At 46.0% G+C, this 14754-nt stretch overlaps 1 protein-coding gene across 5 annotated transcripts in view; it reads right to left on the bottom strand.

The window, feature by feature from the left end:
* Window positions 1-14754, bottom strand: part of COL26A1 (collagen type XXVI alpha 1 chain) — a 181827-nt gene that overhangs the window by 161157 nt on the left and 5916 nt on the right. For 3 of the 5 annotated variants that reach the window (XM_039389324.1, XM_039389323.1, XM_039389325.1), the window contains 2 exons: window positions 14177-14247; window positions 8496-8572 (listed from right to left, as the gene is read on the bottom strand). Coding sequence is in view for 2 of the 5 variants with exons in the window: in XM_027734373.2 (XP_027590174.1) it covers window positions 4567-4718 (152 nt within the window). In the remaining 3 variants the exon portion in view is untranslated. Of the gene's footprint in view, window positions 1-4566; window positions 4862-8495; window positions 8573-14176; window positions 14248-14754 lie in introns of those variants that run through there. The other 2 variants (XM_027734373.2, XM_027734374.2) reach the window with 1 other exon arrangement.

Genomic DNA, 14754 nt, shown 5'->3' with positions numbered 1-14754 from the left:
CTGTGAAGTTGCTAACCTGCCTGTTTCAACCAGGATTTTAGGACACTGCCAAGCTCAGCTTTGGGAAAATTAACAAATAAGAGTTATTGAAAGAGACACATTTGTTAATGTACCCAAGGGGAGCACAAGTTCACTGCCACCCATTGTTTTGCCTCTCTGCTCCCTTTTTCTTCCTAGAGCTGGTAAATGAAACCTACCTGAGAGGAAATGATTCACACAAGCAGCTGGAAAGACAGGATGGTAGATTTCCTAAAGGAACAATTTACTGCAGTGACTACAGTCACGTCTGGTATTTCAAAGCCATTCCAGTGTCACCAGGCCCTTACACTGCCATTGCTTCCACTGCTAATGGCATTGTGAAGTTACAGCACTGAGCCCCACGAGTCAGATGAAGATCATATGGCTGCAAAGTCCAGGAGACAAACACCAGATAGTTCCAGGGTTTGGTGATGAGCTCAAGACCTTCTGACCCCTTGGTTACCTGGGTCAGGCACTTCAAAGTGGAATTAGGGCAGAGGACTCAGCGTGATACAAAATCCTGGTTTGTTTACTTGACATCCCCAGAGCCCACAGCAAACCAGAGACCCCAGGCAAGGAGCAGACTATTAGGTGATGGAGGGAATGACTCAGAGAGCAAGATCCTGTCAGTAAAAAGAGAGAACCACATTTGGTCAATACGTAGAGTTTTATATTCCACACCCACTTAAGAGTCACAAGAGGTTCAGAATTTGGGGCCGAAATAAGGTTCAAGTCATCTTTCTCTGGTAAAGAGAGAATTAACAGAAATCCAACAGGAAAACTCCAGATACATGTTCTGTCAGACTGCATAAATTGGGATACTGATGTACAGATCACCTTTTAATATGAAGAAAAAGCTTCTATCACATAAAGAGACCCACAATTACTTAAAAGTACTAAAATCTCCCCTAAGAGGCTGGAGGTTGTTACACTACAGTGCAGGTGTGCTGGGGAGGAGCAATTCCAGCCCAGCACAGGCACAACACATGTGGTTATTCTGAAAAGAAGACATCTACCTACAACAGGTCCACCAAGACATCTTCATCTCCAGAGCCAGACATTCAAGTGACCTATTAAGAAACTGGTGGCCTCAAGGAATGATTAACAACATATTTCAAGCATCAGCTAAACATCTGAAAGCATCAACACTTCAGGTTTCTCGGGGGGAAGCAAGACAAGATGTAGCACAGAAAAGGTGTTGTCTGTTTAAATATCTTCCCCACATCAAAGCAGCACACAGAGCATGTTTAACTGTTCCAGAGCAATTTGCACTCTGACATGGAGTAAACCATTGGTAAAGGAGGATCTGGAAGCCAGGTCTTGCTCTCCTGGGCTGGGCTCTGATGCACAACAAGAAATGGATGAAGGTCACCTGGCCTCTGTCTCCAGCAATGAAAAGCTGCACTTACAGATTCCAGTGGACTGACATTACTTTCCATATCCATCCCCAAGAAACATCACTGCTGTAGCAAGCACTGGGAGTTACTGTGACCAGAAGAAGTACTGATGTGTAGTTACCAGGATAATCTGGATAAGGATGCCATGTACTGTCCTGTTGTTTGTAACATCGTGGTTCTAATGTTCACTCACAGGAAGAAATTTTTAGGGTGAGGTGTGTTTTGAAGGCCTATCACAGTTGGACTTTGCATCCAACCCAGATGACTTCTGTGATGCTACTGTAATGCTCACTCTAACAAAGAATCATTATCCTACATTACTTTTGGGTTCACGTTTGGCAGTTTTCTTTCAGCTACCTCCACCTCACATCCAAAGAGGTTTCCAGTCAAAGCCCTTCTAGTGTCAGAAGTGTTGAACTCCCACACTTGAGCTCACAGGGGCCTGATGCATGACTGATTAGAAAGTACAGGAAAACAGAATGAGAGAACACCAATTCCAGAGACAACTAACACAGATACAGCCATTCTTTGAGAACCAAGCTACTTCCAGCATGGGAATAGTACTCCATAGTTTCATTTTGAAGGGTGTGAATAATTATACTTTCTCCTCCAAATTTCCCTTTACCACCACCCCAAGTTTCTTAGACTGCCCAAGGCCTTAGTTTTCTGGCAGAAAAACATGTTCAGCAGTCCTTGGAGCCTCAGGAGCCCATCTCTGAGTCAGTCTGCAACCTACCTATCAAGGGCTATATCAGCACATAGGATCCCAGAAGCTTCCCCCCTTGGAGAAACACGACTCTTACGACAAGTTAATTTTCAAAATATTGATAGCAGATTCCCAAACAGCTCAATCATGTCTTCACCTTTTGATCAAGGACAGGAAAAGACAACTGCAGGAACATGGTGTGTATCAAGGAAACATGTCAGCTGCAGAGCATCCCATCAGTATGTGCTGACATGTACCAAAACTTGGAGCTGCAGCAGTAACTTCCAATGCTCTGGCCCTGCTTGTTTTTGACTCAGGAGAAGTGCCAGAAGTCACTGGACAAAGTACTCACTGGGAAGATTGAAGAAGAAAGGTGAGAATGGCCACGTAGTGTCATGAACAAGAATCACCTTCCCACCATCTTGTCTCTTCCACAGCCTCTCCAGGGCAGAGGCCAGAAAACTGCTGTGACAGAGCTGCTGTTGCCTCACATAACTGAGGTGCTACCAAGATCCCATTTTAATGGCAAAAGGACACTGAACAGTGTTAACAACAATCTGATTCAGTCCTTGAAAAAAAACCTTCACACCCACATAGATCAGCGTCAGACTCAGAGCAAAAAGCCTCATTCCCGTTGAGGACCACATTAAATCCAGAAAACTCCGGCTCTCCCAACCTGAAGCTGCACCCGGCAGGAGGCTCCCCCCACAGGTCCAACATTGTGGCTGGGGAAAGTTTTCCCACACAGATTTTCCCATCAGAAAGTGAAGCTGTTAAGACATTTGCCAACAACAAAACTCCACCACTCAGGGGGAAATTAAAACATACAAAGATTGCTTCAACGTGTGATATTTGACTGAGCACTTGAATTTTCTTTTCATGACACTCACTGGTGATTTTTCCCTTCCTGCGACTTTTTTTACTTTCCCCTCTACTTTAAACTAGAATAGGAGATTCTCTCATGGCAGAGTTCCATTGAACTAAATAAATAAATAAATAAAATCTACCAGCTTTCCCAACATCATTGTTTAAATCAGCTTTATGTGGTTTTATACAACACTTTATAGAGTTGGAGAGGGGCACGTTCCCCTGACAAAGCATCAGCTGTCCAAACCACTGAGGCATGGGAAAACTGAGTGTGAACTGGGGAAGGTCTTTGGTGAGCAGAGACACAGCCCACACTGCTGTAAGCGTGGTAGCTCTGAACAAAGATCTGCAGGCTAATAGATATGTAAGACAAATGACATGTGGTTCTCATTGCAGCTCATGCTTTGGGAAGGGGGTACCTTGGAACAGATCCAGCTGGGATAGGTTTATCCCATTACTCTCCTATAATTTTCTGCTGTTTCAAACCCTTTGACAGTTACTGTAGTTTAACATCACACCCCCTACAGCCGGAGGCCTCTCCGACAGCCCCGCGGACAAACCCACCCCCACCCGGGGGCGAAACCCGCACCAGATGCGAGAGCCGAGAGCCGTGCAAGGCACAAGGCTGGTGCCCACTCTGTGCCTCTGACACGCCGATGGAAATCTGTATCCCAATTCCCAGCCCAAATAAGCGGTGCTAAAACAGAAGCCCTCCTCCAGAGCAGCACAACTCACACGGACTAGCTATTAGCAAGAGGAGGAGGAAAAGAGGTAGAGACAGGATGGACGAGCCCTGAATATTAAATCCCAAGTCCCCATTTAAGGGAAAGGCAGGGGAAAAAAAAGGGAAAAAGTGAAATTCAAGAACAACTGGAATCAGGTTAAGCCACTCTCTTGCTTCATACAGTGCAGCTCATTCATCTGAACAGCTGTTTCACCTCTAGAGAAGTACCCAGAGAAAACAGAGGGGAGGGGGAGAAGCCTAAATTGTTTGCTCTACTGGAGCAGCAAGATACAGTAAATCAAAACTGATTTACATTAAGTTTATAAGAAATTGGGTTGGGGTAGGAAGGAGAGGAGAAGAGTGGGAGGTTTGGTTTTAAACAGCTACTTGGAAGCTGCAGCTCTTGAACAGAGCTCTGTAATTAAGGGCTTTCCTTTGTTGAGCTGAACAAGTTTCTCCTCGCAGCCGAGGGCTATAACAGTTCCCTCTGCCGGCATCCCCAGTGTCCAGGCTCGGGAGGTTTTCCGGCTCTGGCTGCGCCGTGCACAGGGAACACGCTGCCCTGCAGACCCAGCAAAGCCCCTTCCCGTCCCCGACGGGCTGAGGGCGGTAAGACGAGAGAGTTTGCGGGTGTCATTTCCCAAAGCTCAGCATCTCGTTTTCCCAGCCGCCCCCTGTCCCTGAGAGGGACAGTGCTCAGGCAGGTAGGGAGCCTCCCGCATCCCAGTTAGGATGCGGGCAGCCCAGCCCAGCCCAGCCCGGCTCCCGGCGAGCCCCTGTGCCCTCCGCGGGGACCGCTGCCCGTGCGTCCCCCGGAGCCGCCTCTCCCGGGAGGCGTTCCCGGTCTTACTCACCGGCGACTGGCGAAGCCGCTGCCCGGCGAGCCCGAGCTCTGCTCTGGGTAGTTGTGCTGCAGGGTTGATGCTGGGAATTGGTAGAGGAAGCCCGTGCCCAGCGCGCACCCGTGCAGGCAGCAGCACCAGGACAAGAAAAGGGCGAGCTGCATTTTTGCGAGGACGGGCTTTTCCTACCGCCTCCCCCTTCTCCTCTTAGACGGCGCGGCAGGCGCGGGGCCGCACACGCTCCCCCGGCCGGGGTCACGGCGGGATCCCACGGCACGGAGATGCCCCCGAGAGCGGGGACCACGGGGCAGCGGTGCCCGGGACACGGGGATGGCTGCTCCGGCTCCCGAAGGGAAGCGCGGTCCCTCGGCAAGCCGAGCCCCGGCGGCTGCTGCCCGCGCAGGGGGTCCGGGGCCAGCGCGGCTCGATGCGCCCAGGGCGCTCACTCAGCCCCGGATGCCTTTTCAAATTTGGCGAGGTTGGTCCGACTCCGTCAAAGGGGGCGTGGGGCTTCGGCGTTAACCCTTGCCAGGCCTCGCGGCAGACCCCGCTGCGAAGGGGCTCCGGAGGTGCGGGCACCCGGGCACCCCGAGCCCGGGCCGGGGGAGGCTGAGCCGCGGCCCCGCGGGGCACGGAACGCCCGGGGCTGCGCGGGCCCCCGGGGCAGAGCTGGCACGAGTACCCACCCCCAGCCGAGAGCCAGGTCGAGGGCAATCCACTGCCCAAAAGCCTGTGCCTGCTGCTATATTCATACTGCAGAAATTACACAGATAAAGGAGGAAATAAATAATTTTTAAGACGCTTCACTCGCAAGGTAACCAGGGAGAACGTGATCTCTGCTTCAGTATGTGCATCCTGCACATTCTGGCATCACATGGGGACACAGCTCAGCCGTGAATGTGACAGTGTGGGGTTGGCTGTTGCACTCAGTGGCCTCGAGGTCTTTTCCAACCTGCATGATTCTGTGATTCACAGACAAACACTCTCTTTGCCACCACCTCCTACAGACCACCTCTGCCTATCATCCAGCATGGCCCTGAGCTTGGAGAACTGCACAGTCAACCCCAGACAGGAGGAACATTTTTGCAGGAAGGATGTGGGTGTTTCACAAAGGCGCTACCCTAAGAAGGAAGGCAGCAGCACAGCTCCCTCTCTGTACTGCAGCAGAGTCTGTGTTTAAAACCATTGTACATCCCCCATTTGGCTGCAGTGTCACAGACCCCATTTGTTGGCCTTTCAGCATTCCCTTCCCAGGTCAAGAGGAACCTGGGCTGCTGCAGCTCCTGAATGGGCAAGTGACTCATCTGAACCAAACTTCACAAGGAGAGACTTAATTTTTGAGGTGACACAACTATCTAAGTTTTTTCCCCTCAGATCCTGCAAGCTCACGACACTGCCTCAGCACCTTCGCTGTGTGACCATCCAAAGACAGCCCTGATGTACCATTGAAACACATCTTTTGCTTTCATGCCAGGGGCCCAGGGCCTCTCTGTAGGGCTCAGCAAGGGCAGAGACTTCTTCTCCTCAAGAGCAACACAATTCCTATAAGATGCCACAGCTGAAAAATGTTACCCACAAGATACTGGGAAACTCCACCATCTTGTATCTGGCATTTGTTCTCCACCCACAGGTGAACACCTACCCCTTCCCCCACGGTGCCCACCTCCAGAGCCTGCACACAGAGACAAATGGCCCCTGGCTGGAGCCTGTAACCAGACAAGTTTAGACTGCAAATGAGGCACCAGGTTTTTCAACAGCCGCTGTCATTAATCACTGGAGCAAATCCCCCAAGGAGGCAGAGGTACAATGTGCACAGCAGCTCAGCACAGCCTCCTTGGGGGTGCCCAACAGCTGCCCCCGGGTGTGCCAGACCCAGAGCTGCAACGAGCAATGGACCAGCACTCTGAGCTCAAAGAGAGCTCTAAAAGCCTGGTGCAGGAGCACTGGATCACCAGGCCCACTCAGAAACAGGCACTATTTATTTACAAAAGGCCCTCAGTGCCTGAAGCCAGGATATAACAGGACCCTCTGTCCCCAGCCCTGCCTCAGCCTGAGCACCCTTCCCTTTAGTCTCCTCCCACCCTCAGCAAGGGGAACATTTTCCCTGCCTTTCCCCCCACAAGAAAACACAAAGCTCCCAGCAACTCACCCTAGGATGCTCAGCCTCTCAGCCATTCTGCTCCAAGTCAGTCCTGAGGAACCCTCTACTCAGCCTGACAGAGTAATAAAAGAAAACACCTACTCTCTGGTCTCCCCTCTCGGGCTACAAACCACACCAAATTCACTTGTCTTTTGAGGAAGCAGTCAGGAACTGAAGCACACACAGAGCAGTTTTTGAAGGCTCCCCTCCCCTTTAATCTGGGTACTCATCCTCAGCTGTGTGTGCTCAGCCCAAGTGGGTTCAGCTGGGCATCCAACCACCAGCAGTTTGTTGCAGCTCCAGGCTGAGTGCTGAGGGCTGGGATCAGCCTTTTGTGCCAAACACACAAAGTTCCCTCTCCTGACAAGCTGGGATAGATCATTTATCAATATTTAACGACACTGAACAGCACCAGTGGCTTTCTGACCCATTTTCCTGGCTTGGGTTACCCCCTTCAGAAGCTCTTCGTAGTCTTTAAGTCTTAACTCCCCAGGAGCATTTCATTTTCGGCTGCATGCAAAATTTGCTGCTTCAGCCTTCACTGATTTTGCAAGACCCTGGGAGATATTAAACACAGGTGATTAGACAAGACATGATTCTGGCAAATTATTAGAGACATCTGTAGGAAGCTAATGGTCTTCCTATTTCATGAACTGAGAGATTGGAGACCAGAGGTCAAATGACTTTGCTTGAGACTGGAAAGAGCTAAAGGCAGAGCCAGAAACAGAGCTCAGATCTCCAGACTCCCATTCCTTCTGCCCTGTCCCTAATGCACACTTGCTTCTACTCTGTATGGCTGATTTGAAATGAAAACGAAGAATTGACTTCCAAGCTGTTTTTGGAAAGAGAGAAGAAAGGGTGATATTGTCTACTGTAAGGGGAGAATTAAAGATGACATTTCATTTTAGTCCTTTGGATATGTGTAATATAATCAAACACAATAGCAGTAATAAATGAATATTTTTTCTCCCCACGGTGCTTACGAGTGCAACATATTCTAACAATTTCTCAAAACTATGTTGATAAATTGGAAACACAGTGATGGAGGTAACAAAGACAGCCAACAAAAACATAATCCATTCAATTTATCAGAGGGACTGGTTTTGAGAAGAGAACCCTTGAAATCTGAACAGTCCTATTCTTACAAACCAGACGTAATATATTTCAAAATATACAACTACACTTTCTATGCCTGAGCATAAGCATGTTAATTAAAGATTTGCCCAGGCAATCAGGGCTAAATAAATTATCTGGATGTGTTTCACCCACTCAGTTCACGATGGAGGAGGCAGGGTGGATATTGGAAAGCCATGATGCAGGGAAGCACGAGGGGAAGATAAGGAAAGAGGTAAGGGGCAGGTTTTTAATTTACCAACCCTATATACTTTGCTGTCATGAAAAAGCAGTCCTTGGAGGGCTGTCCTTCCATGCAAGTGACAGCCTTACACTGTCATGTCAAAGAATAATCCACTGGATATGGATTGTGTGGGCACTTAGAGTTTCACATGGTTTGCAGTGTTTTTCAGCTTCCTAGTCCATCAGGCAAACCTGAGACATAAGACATTAGAAACTGTTCTGTGAAAATATCTGTAATTTCTTTAAACATACACACCCCACATGCAAGCCAGCTAATAAATGAAGTAGGGGGAATACAGACAGTAAAAGGAATATTCAACGTTTAGTCTGATTTATGTTCAGTGGAAAGGGAAAAAATGGAATGATACAGTGAAAGAGGGATTTGGTTTTGATGATGTTTTCAGTTTGAAAGGTGGCTCAAAAAGGTAGAAAAGCACTGTTGTACCTGTGAGCATCTCCAGAACAGTAATGCCATCTCAACTCTTCAGCACCACTAACAGTGGGACAAAAGTCAGTAGTTAGCTGAAAAAAAAGAGTCAGAATGTTATCAGAATCACGGCAAACAAACTCTGAAAGGCCTACCCCTTGGATTGAGTGAGTGCACCTTTCATGCAGATACTGAGAAGAAACTAAAGGAAAACCAGCTTTGTTCTAGCTGATAAAAACTTGTGGAGCTTTAGAATTATGAAGTGTCCTTTTGAAGTTAGAGTAAAGTAATTGATAAGATCTTCTAAACCCAAAAATCATTTAGATAAACCCCTTCTAGCTTCTCAAAATGCCTAGATTATTTCCTTGTGATATACAAAGCACTCAAGGAACCCTGGAAAATTGAAGGAGATGGATAAGAGGTTAGTAACAGTAAGAGTTCAAGACCTCTACTATAAATTAAATTATAAGATTACTAAGGTTATTGTAACATGTCTGTTACTGAGAAGTCAAACCAAACCTGAGGCAAACTAAAAATTTTAGGTGACTGCAGTGGTTTTCCTTTTAAGCTGGAGAGAATAGTGTGTGGACATTTCTTGAATTTGACCTGGAATAAATCAATCACAGCTGAACTCAAAATGGAATAGAATTGGAAAAAGCCACACTTACACCAGCAGTTCAGCCTACAGTAAACCTGGTAGATGGTGTTATTGTGTGAAGCACAAGAAATGATCCAGAAGTCATGACTTTGGCAAAATTCATCGACCATAGATGAGAATGTTGTCTGAGTGAAGCACTTGTGTGGGTATTATAAAGCAATACAGGGGATAAAATAACTCAGATTGAAGCATAATTCAGCAGATGAAAAATGTGATGACTCAAGAGATCAGCAAGACAATGACTGTGTCTGGTGGAATTACACATACTCTGAGCATGATTGTGCCCTGGGAAAAGTGATTTATGCCACCTTTGATGTCAGGCACTGATCTGCACAAGCACAGGGAGTTTGTGGGCACACCCTTGATCCATCAGATCACCAAGAATGCAGTAAAGCAGGGGTGCACTCAGGTGGGATACAGCCAAGGCAGAAATAGCACCAAGTCTGTTGCACTCAAAGCTGCCAGAGGAGAAACACGTTCAGAAGTAGCCAGGAAGGACTGGAAGAGTTACCTAATCCCTCTTCCTTCTCCCTGCTAGAAGGCAGGATCTATTATACACAGATTATTGTTGGCACACATTTTTCTGCCTTGTTCTGAAAAACCTCAAGGCAGAAACTCCCCGTGGTCATCTGAAAACATACTTCAATATTTTGTGCTCTGTCCTGGTAGTTTTTCTTAACATCCCATCTCAGTCTGGTTTGTTGCAATTTAAGCTCCTAATGGCTTACTTTTCTCATTATGGATACAGAAAACTATTCCTCCTCTCTTTTAACAGACTTTTAATTCCTCAATGTACTTTTAAAAATGTTTTAACACCTCTCCTTTCCTTCTAGAAGCAAAACAATGGCAACTCCTTCAGATTTTCCCTTCAGGTCACGTGTTAGATAGTTAGATAGAGCTGTTTGGGTATTCTCCTCTGGACTTGCCAGCTGGTCTATATCTTTCTTATGCTATCCATGACCTCTACTTCTGTGGAATACCACTGCCCTGCTGAGGATTTGCCTTTTTGACATCTGTACATCATTGTTAATCCATGTTTAGTTTGGGATCCTCTACCTTTTCTGCAGAACTGCTGGCCTGACATTCCCTCATCCTGTACTTGCTAGTTAAAAGTTATTCCTGCCAAAGCACAGTGCCCTGCAGTTGTCCTTAATGAGTTTCATCTTATTTTATTCAGATTATATCACCAATTTGTCAAGATCACTTGAAATTTTAATCCTGTCTTCCAGTACTCTTGCATTCGGTTCCAGCTTTGCCTCATCTACAGATTTAATAAGCCTGCTCCCTCTTCCATTGCTGAGGTCACTAAAGAAAACACTGGGAGGTCTGTCTCCAGGTCTGTATCCTTGAACCATGTTCCTGTTCATTAACTGCTCTTTAAACATTATTCAGTCACTGAGGGCTGCCTGCTTGCTTGATGCTGCACAGGACATAAACACTGAATTTATAAATCCTCCAGACCACAAACAACCTTGAACTTCTATAACAAAATGAAGCACTTTGTAACGTGCAGTGGGAGCAGCTACCAGAGACCAGGCTGCAGTTTTTATTGGAGTCACTGACTGCAGGATATCCACATTCAGTGGTATCCCAATGCTTAGCTGGTTTGGAAACCTGTCCTGAGCTATGGACTCTCTGAATGTCAGACATGCAAGAACTTTCATGCCCAAAGAATGTCTCAGTTTTTGGACTCTGGCCCCAGAATCCTCGTACTTCTCTCAGTTTCCCCATGGACCCAGGTTGCCTGACTTGAGGAACCCAACATGAGTAGGAATCTCAGTTCCCTCTCTGTATTGTGCAAGCCACAGAAGAGGGACTGGGCTCACCCCCTTCCTGACAGAATACACAGGTAAAGGCACACAAACCAGATAAGAAAGGAGTTATGGAAATAAGCATCCTCATCCCAGCTCCTGCACACCTGCCCTGTGGAACCAAGGAGAAGAACTGGGGGGATGCAGGTGAGGAGTCTGGAGTCCCCTTTCATCCACACAGCAAATCTGAATGTTCCATCCTTATTTTTACAGCTTTTATTGGTTTTTTTCCAAATCTCCCAGGAACTTTCTCCATGAGCCATGACAATTAGGCCTAACCACAAGAGTCTGCTTTTCTTAGCTGGCTTTCACAGGGCCTTCAAAAATTTGTGGGCTGCACCCTGAAAATCACTGCACTTGGTCCCATTGCACAGGGACCATCACCTCCACAGCAGGATCCTGCCCTGCTGAGGGCTGTAATTACCACCAGTATTTTCACCTTAGTTAAGGTGGATTAGCAGCAGCCACCTGCTTTCCCCCTCTTTTCTCCTCCTCCTTGTTCCACAGTGTCCTTCCCTGCCAGCCATGTCTTCACACTGCAAACTCCCTGCCAGTCAGTGCCTTCCTGCACCACCCTTGCCTTGCCCGTGCTGGATGTCACCACACAGGCTGCAGGTGTGTCCCAAAGCCTGGCTTTCACTGTCCCTGTGTGCCACTGCTCAACAGCCACAGTCCAACTGCCACCCCTGTGTTTTCCTTACAGTTCTATCTCATCTCATTCTGCTCTAAAGCACTGCACATCCACACTCACAGGACTGCTCTGACAGCTGACATTACATAGTTCTTGGAGCATTCCTATGAGCCTCTCCCTCCTCTGTCTTCATTCTTTTCCCAAGATCCTATTTGCCAAATTAAGTCGCCTTGTTTTCATAGACTTTGTCTGTTTCAATGTGATTAATCTCCTTCATTATTTTAAAATCATTTAAAATCACTGCAAGATCTCTTTTTAAACAAGATAATACCAAAGCTCTTCAGTCTTGCTTTATAACTCAGAGCTAAAAGGCACAGTGTTACTGTCATTTTCTCTGCTTTATCCCTTAATCATGTCCTCCTTAGGTGGAGTGAGCAGTACTGAAAAGAGCACTCTCAACAAGAACTCACCAGTGGTTTAGGTAATAACAATAACACCTTTTTGATATATACCCTGTTCTTACCATAATGCAACCCAACATCCTGTTCAGTTGTTGGGGTCTTTTTTCTACAGCTGTGTGCTAGGCTGGGGTTTCTGGGGATTATTTAAAGAGAATATTCTCCAGATTTATTAATTTACGAACATTTTGCTCTCTCCATTCTAAGGGGAGCAATCATGTAAGCAAACCCCAACACTGTTCAGTGGCCCTGCCTTGCTCTTTAGCTGGCTCTCTACCTAATCTCCTCTCTTGAACCTTACAGATTCCTCCATGGAAGCAATAAAAAGGCAGCTAAGGTGCTAAATACGAAAGAATCATTGCAGGCATTAAAGGCTAAAGTCACTGCAAGGCAACAGGTTCCAAGTATTTCTTGGCTAAGCACACGTGCACTAATGCTAGCTTAGGTGTTCACAGTGCACTCCATTGTCAGCAATGGATTCCACACCTAAAGGATTTCCAAAATCCACCCCTCTTCCAGGCCTCGCTTCCATTTCTGAATGACCCAAACTGGAGCTACTAAACTGTGCTTTCCAAATAGCCAGCTCCACACACAGGACACAGATCTCTCTTTCACCACGAGAAATGCTCTTCATCTCTCTCTGTTTTCTCTTCTGCCCGAGGGAGATCAATCTCTCTACAGATGCAAAACCAATCCCCAAATAATCCTCTGGGATTACACTGGCTCACAGCCCCTCGTGCCACAGGGTCTCAGGCAAGAAGGATGCATGGGCTGTCAGTCTGCACCCAGAAAGAATCTAGTTGAACTCCCTGACCTACCAGAGCCATCAGGAAATCTCTCAGTGCCTTCCTTTGTATCACAGGGTTCAGTGCTCTGTTATGTATCATGGCTATTGTGAGGATAATAGAAATGGAATAAAAATGACATGGTATAAATAGCAACAATAATGAAACAAGAGAAGAAAAAAACAAAAGAAGCAAGATGAGATGTAATCTAAAGAGAGATATAAATTGTTCTTTGGCAGAAAGGAAATTATAAAGTCTGCAAGATACTATGAAATGTTTAAACTGATTGTTGCCCAAAAAAAGGAAATAAAAGCTTTTGACCAGACTAAGGAGATTTTTGGTATGTGATGGAGTGGTAGGACAAGACTATCAGCCTTGCTGTGTGCCTGGAAAGAAGTGGCTCAGAGGAAAACATTTTTTGGCTCAATTCAGAGTGTTTAACTCTCAGATTGTTGTGAGAAACCCAGTGCAGTGCCCCAAGTGCAGGGTGATGCCCTGTTCTGCATTGGAAACAGGTGTTCAGCTGGCTGTGTTCTAGCAGAGCACAGGAGATTTGTCCCAGATTTTCTGGACATGATCTCTGGGTAATAGTTGCCTTTTTTTTTTTTTTTTTTTCAGATGTTTCAATAAAATTAGATAATCGTTTTCCATGTTCTGGGCCTTTCCTAAACTGACTGACAACAGATTTACAGAGCTGGGCTGTAGGTTGGGCAGAGAGGGAGCCTGGACAGTGTACAGGGAAGGTGAGTGGAGTTTGGAAAAAGCAGTGCTGCAATTCTGGAGCATCTCTGAGAACTCACAGCTTGTTCCATGTTCCCTGGGACACTGCAGCTACAGCTCTGACCTCCTGAGGTCTGGGGAGGAGGAGAACAAACAGCCTTCGTAACCCAACCATTCATTTCCTTAGTTCTGAAGCTGTGGCAGGTAAAGAGCTACATTAACTAAAACTCTCCACTGTGTTTATTCATTTTAAATGGCTTTGAGATACAGTTTCTCTGAAAGATCCTCTACAATCAATCTCCATTTTTCTGTGTATACTTGCAGAAGATAACAGCTTCATTAAAATATGGTGTGCTATTAACTGCAGTAAATACATAGCCTTAAACCTTAAAATGTAATGCAATTAAATAAGAAATATGAACCTAAGGAGGTTAAGTGCAATCAACCACTGACATACACATTTGATTTGAATTAGAAAACACACACAGAGGGAAACAAAGGGCCTCCATCCATACTTGGATAACAGGAAATCCCCTGGACGTAAAAATGGTGAATTTAAGAATGGAGAACATAAAGGTCTAGTTCAAATTAAAGATTTTTATGACTGAAGACTCCATTAAATCTTTGAACACTTACAGTAAAGAGTTTGGAATGCTTCCAGTCCAATTCTTTGTGTTCTCACAAGTGCAGATTATACTTCTGAACTTCTATGGCAAAAGAAAGAGTGATTGTATTAATCCATCTAAATCTGCAGCTTGCTAATTAAGATGAAAACTATAACAATCTGTGCTTAGGTGAAGCATAGTATTTTTATAACCCAGCTCAAGACAGCATCACTAGCCAAGCCAAGAGCAGAAGATTTAAGCTCTCAAATTATTGAAGAACAATAAAATAACGAACCACTTAATGCTACACAATCAAAAATCTGTATTAAATATGAACTCTTTTATAATACCCAACCCACTTCCCTTTTTATATTTCCAAAACATTCCTCCTGGTGTTTAAAACACACAGTACAACACTTTGCTTCAAACCCCACCTGCAGAAATGGAAGGAGGTTCAGCTGCAGCAGGTCCCACTCAGAGTGCCAGTCTCAGACATGTTCATTTGTGAGCCCAAAGATGTTAAGGAGGGAATTTCAAATGAGGAGTTTGCAAGTGAGCCAAGCATTGGAAACTAATATACTACTTTTACCAGGTTTTAAAGGGAATTGA

The sequence above is a fragment of the Pipra filicauda genome, unplaced genomic scaffold, assembly GCF_003945595.2.
Source record: "Pipra filicauda isolate LSUMZ 115617 unplaced genomic scaffold, ASM394559v2 scaffold71_size5581439_pilon, whole genome shotgun sequence".
NCBI lineage: Eukaryota > Metazoa > Chordata > Aves > Passeriformes > Pipridae > Pipra > Pipra filicauda.
The sequence above is the reverse complement of the archived record's forward strand: the minus strand, read 5'-3'. Positions and strand labels throughout refer to the sequence as shown.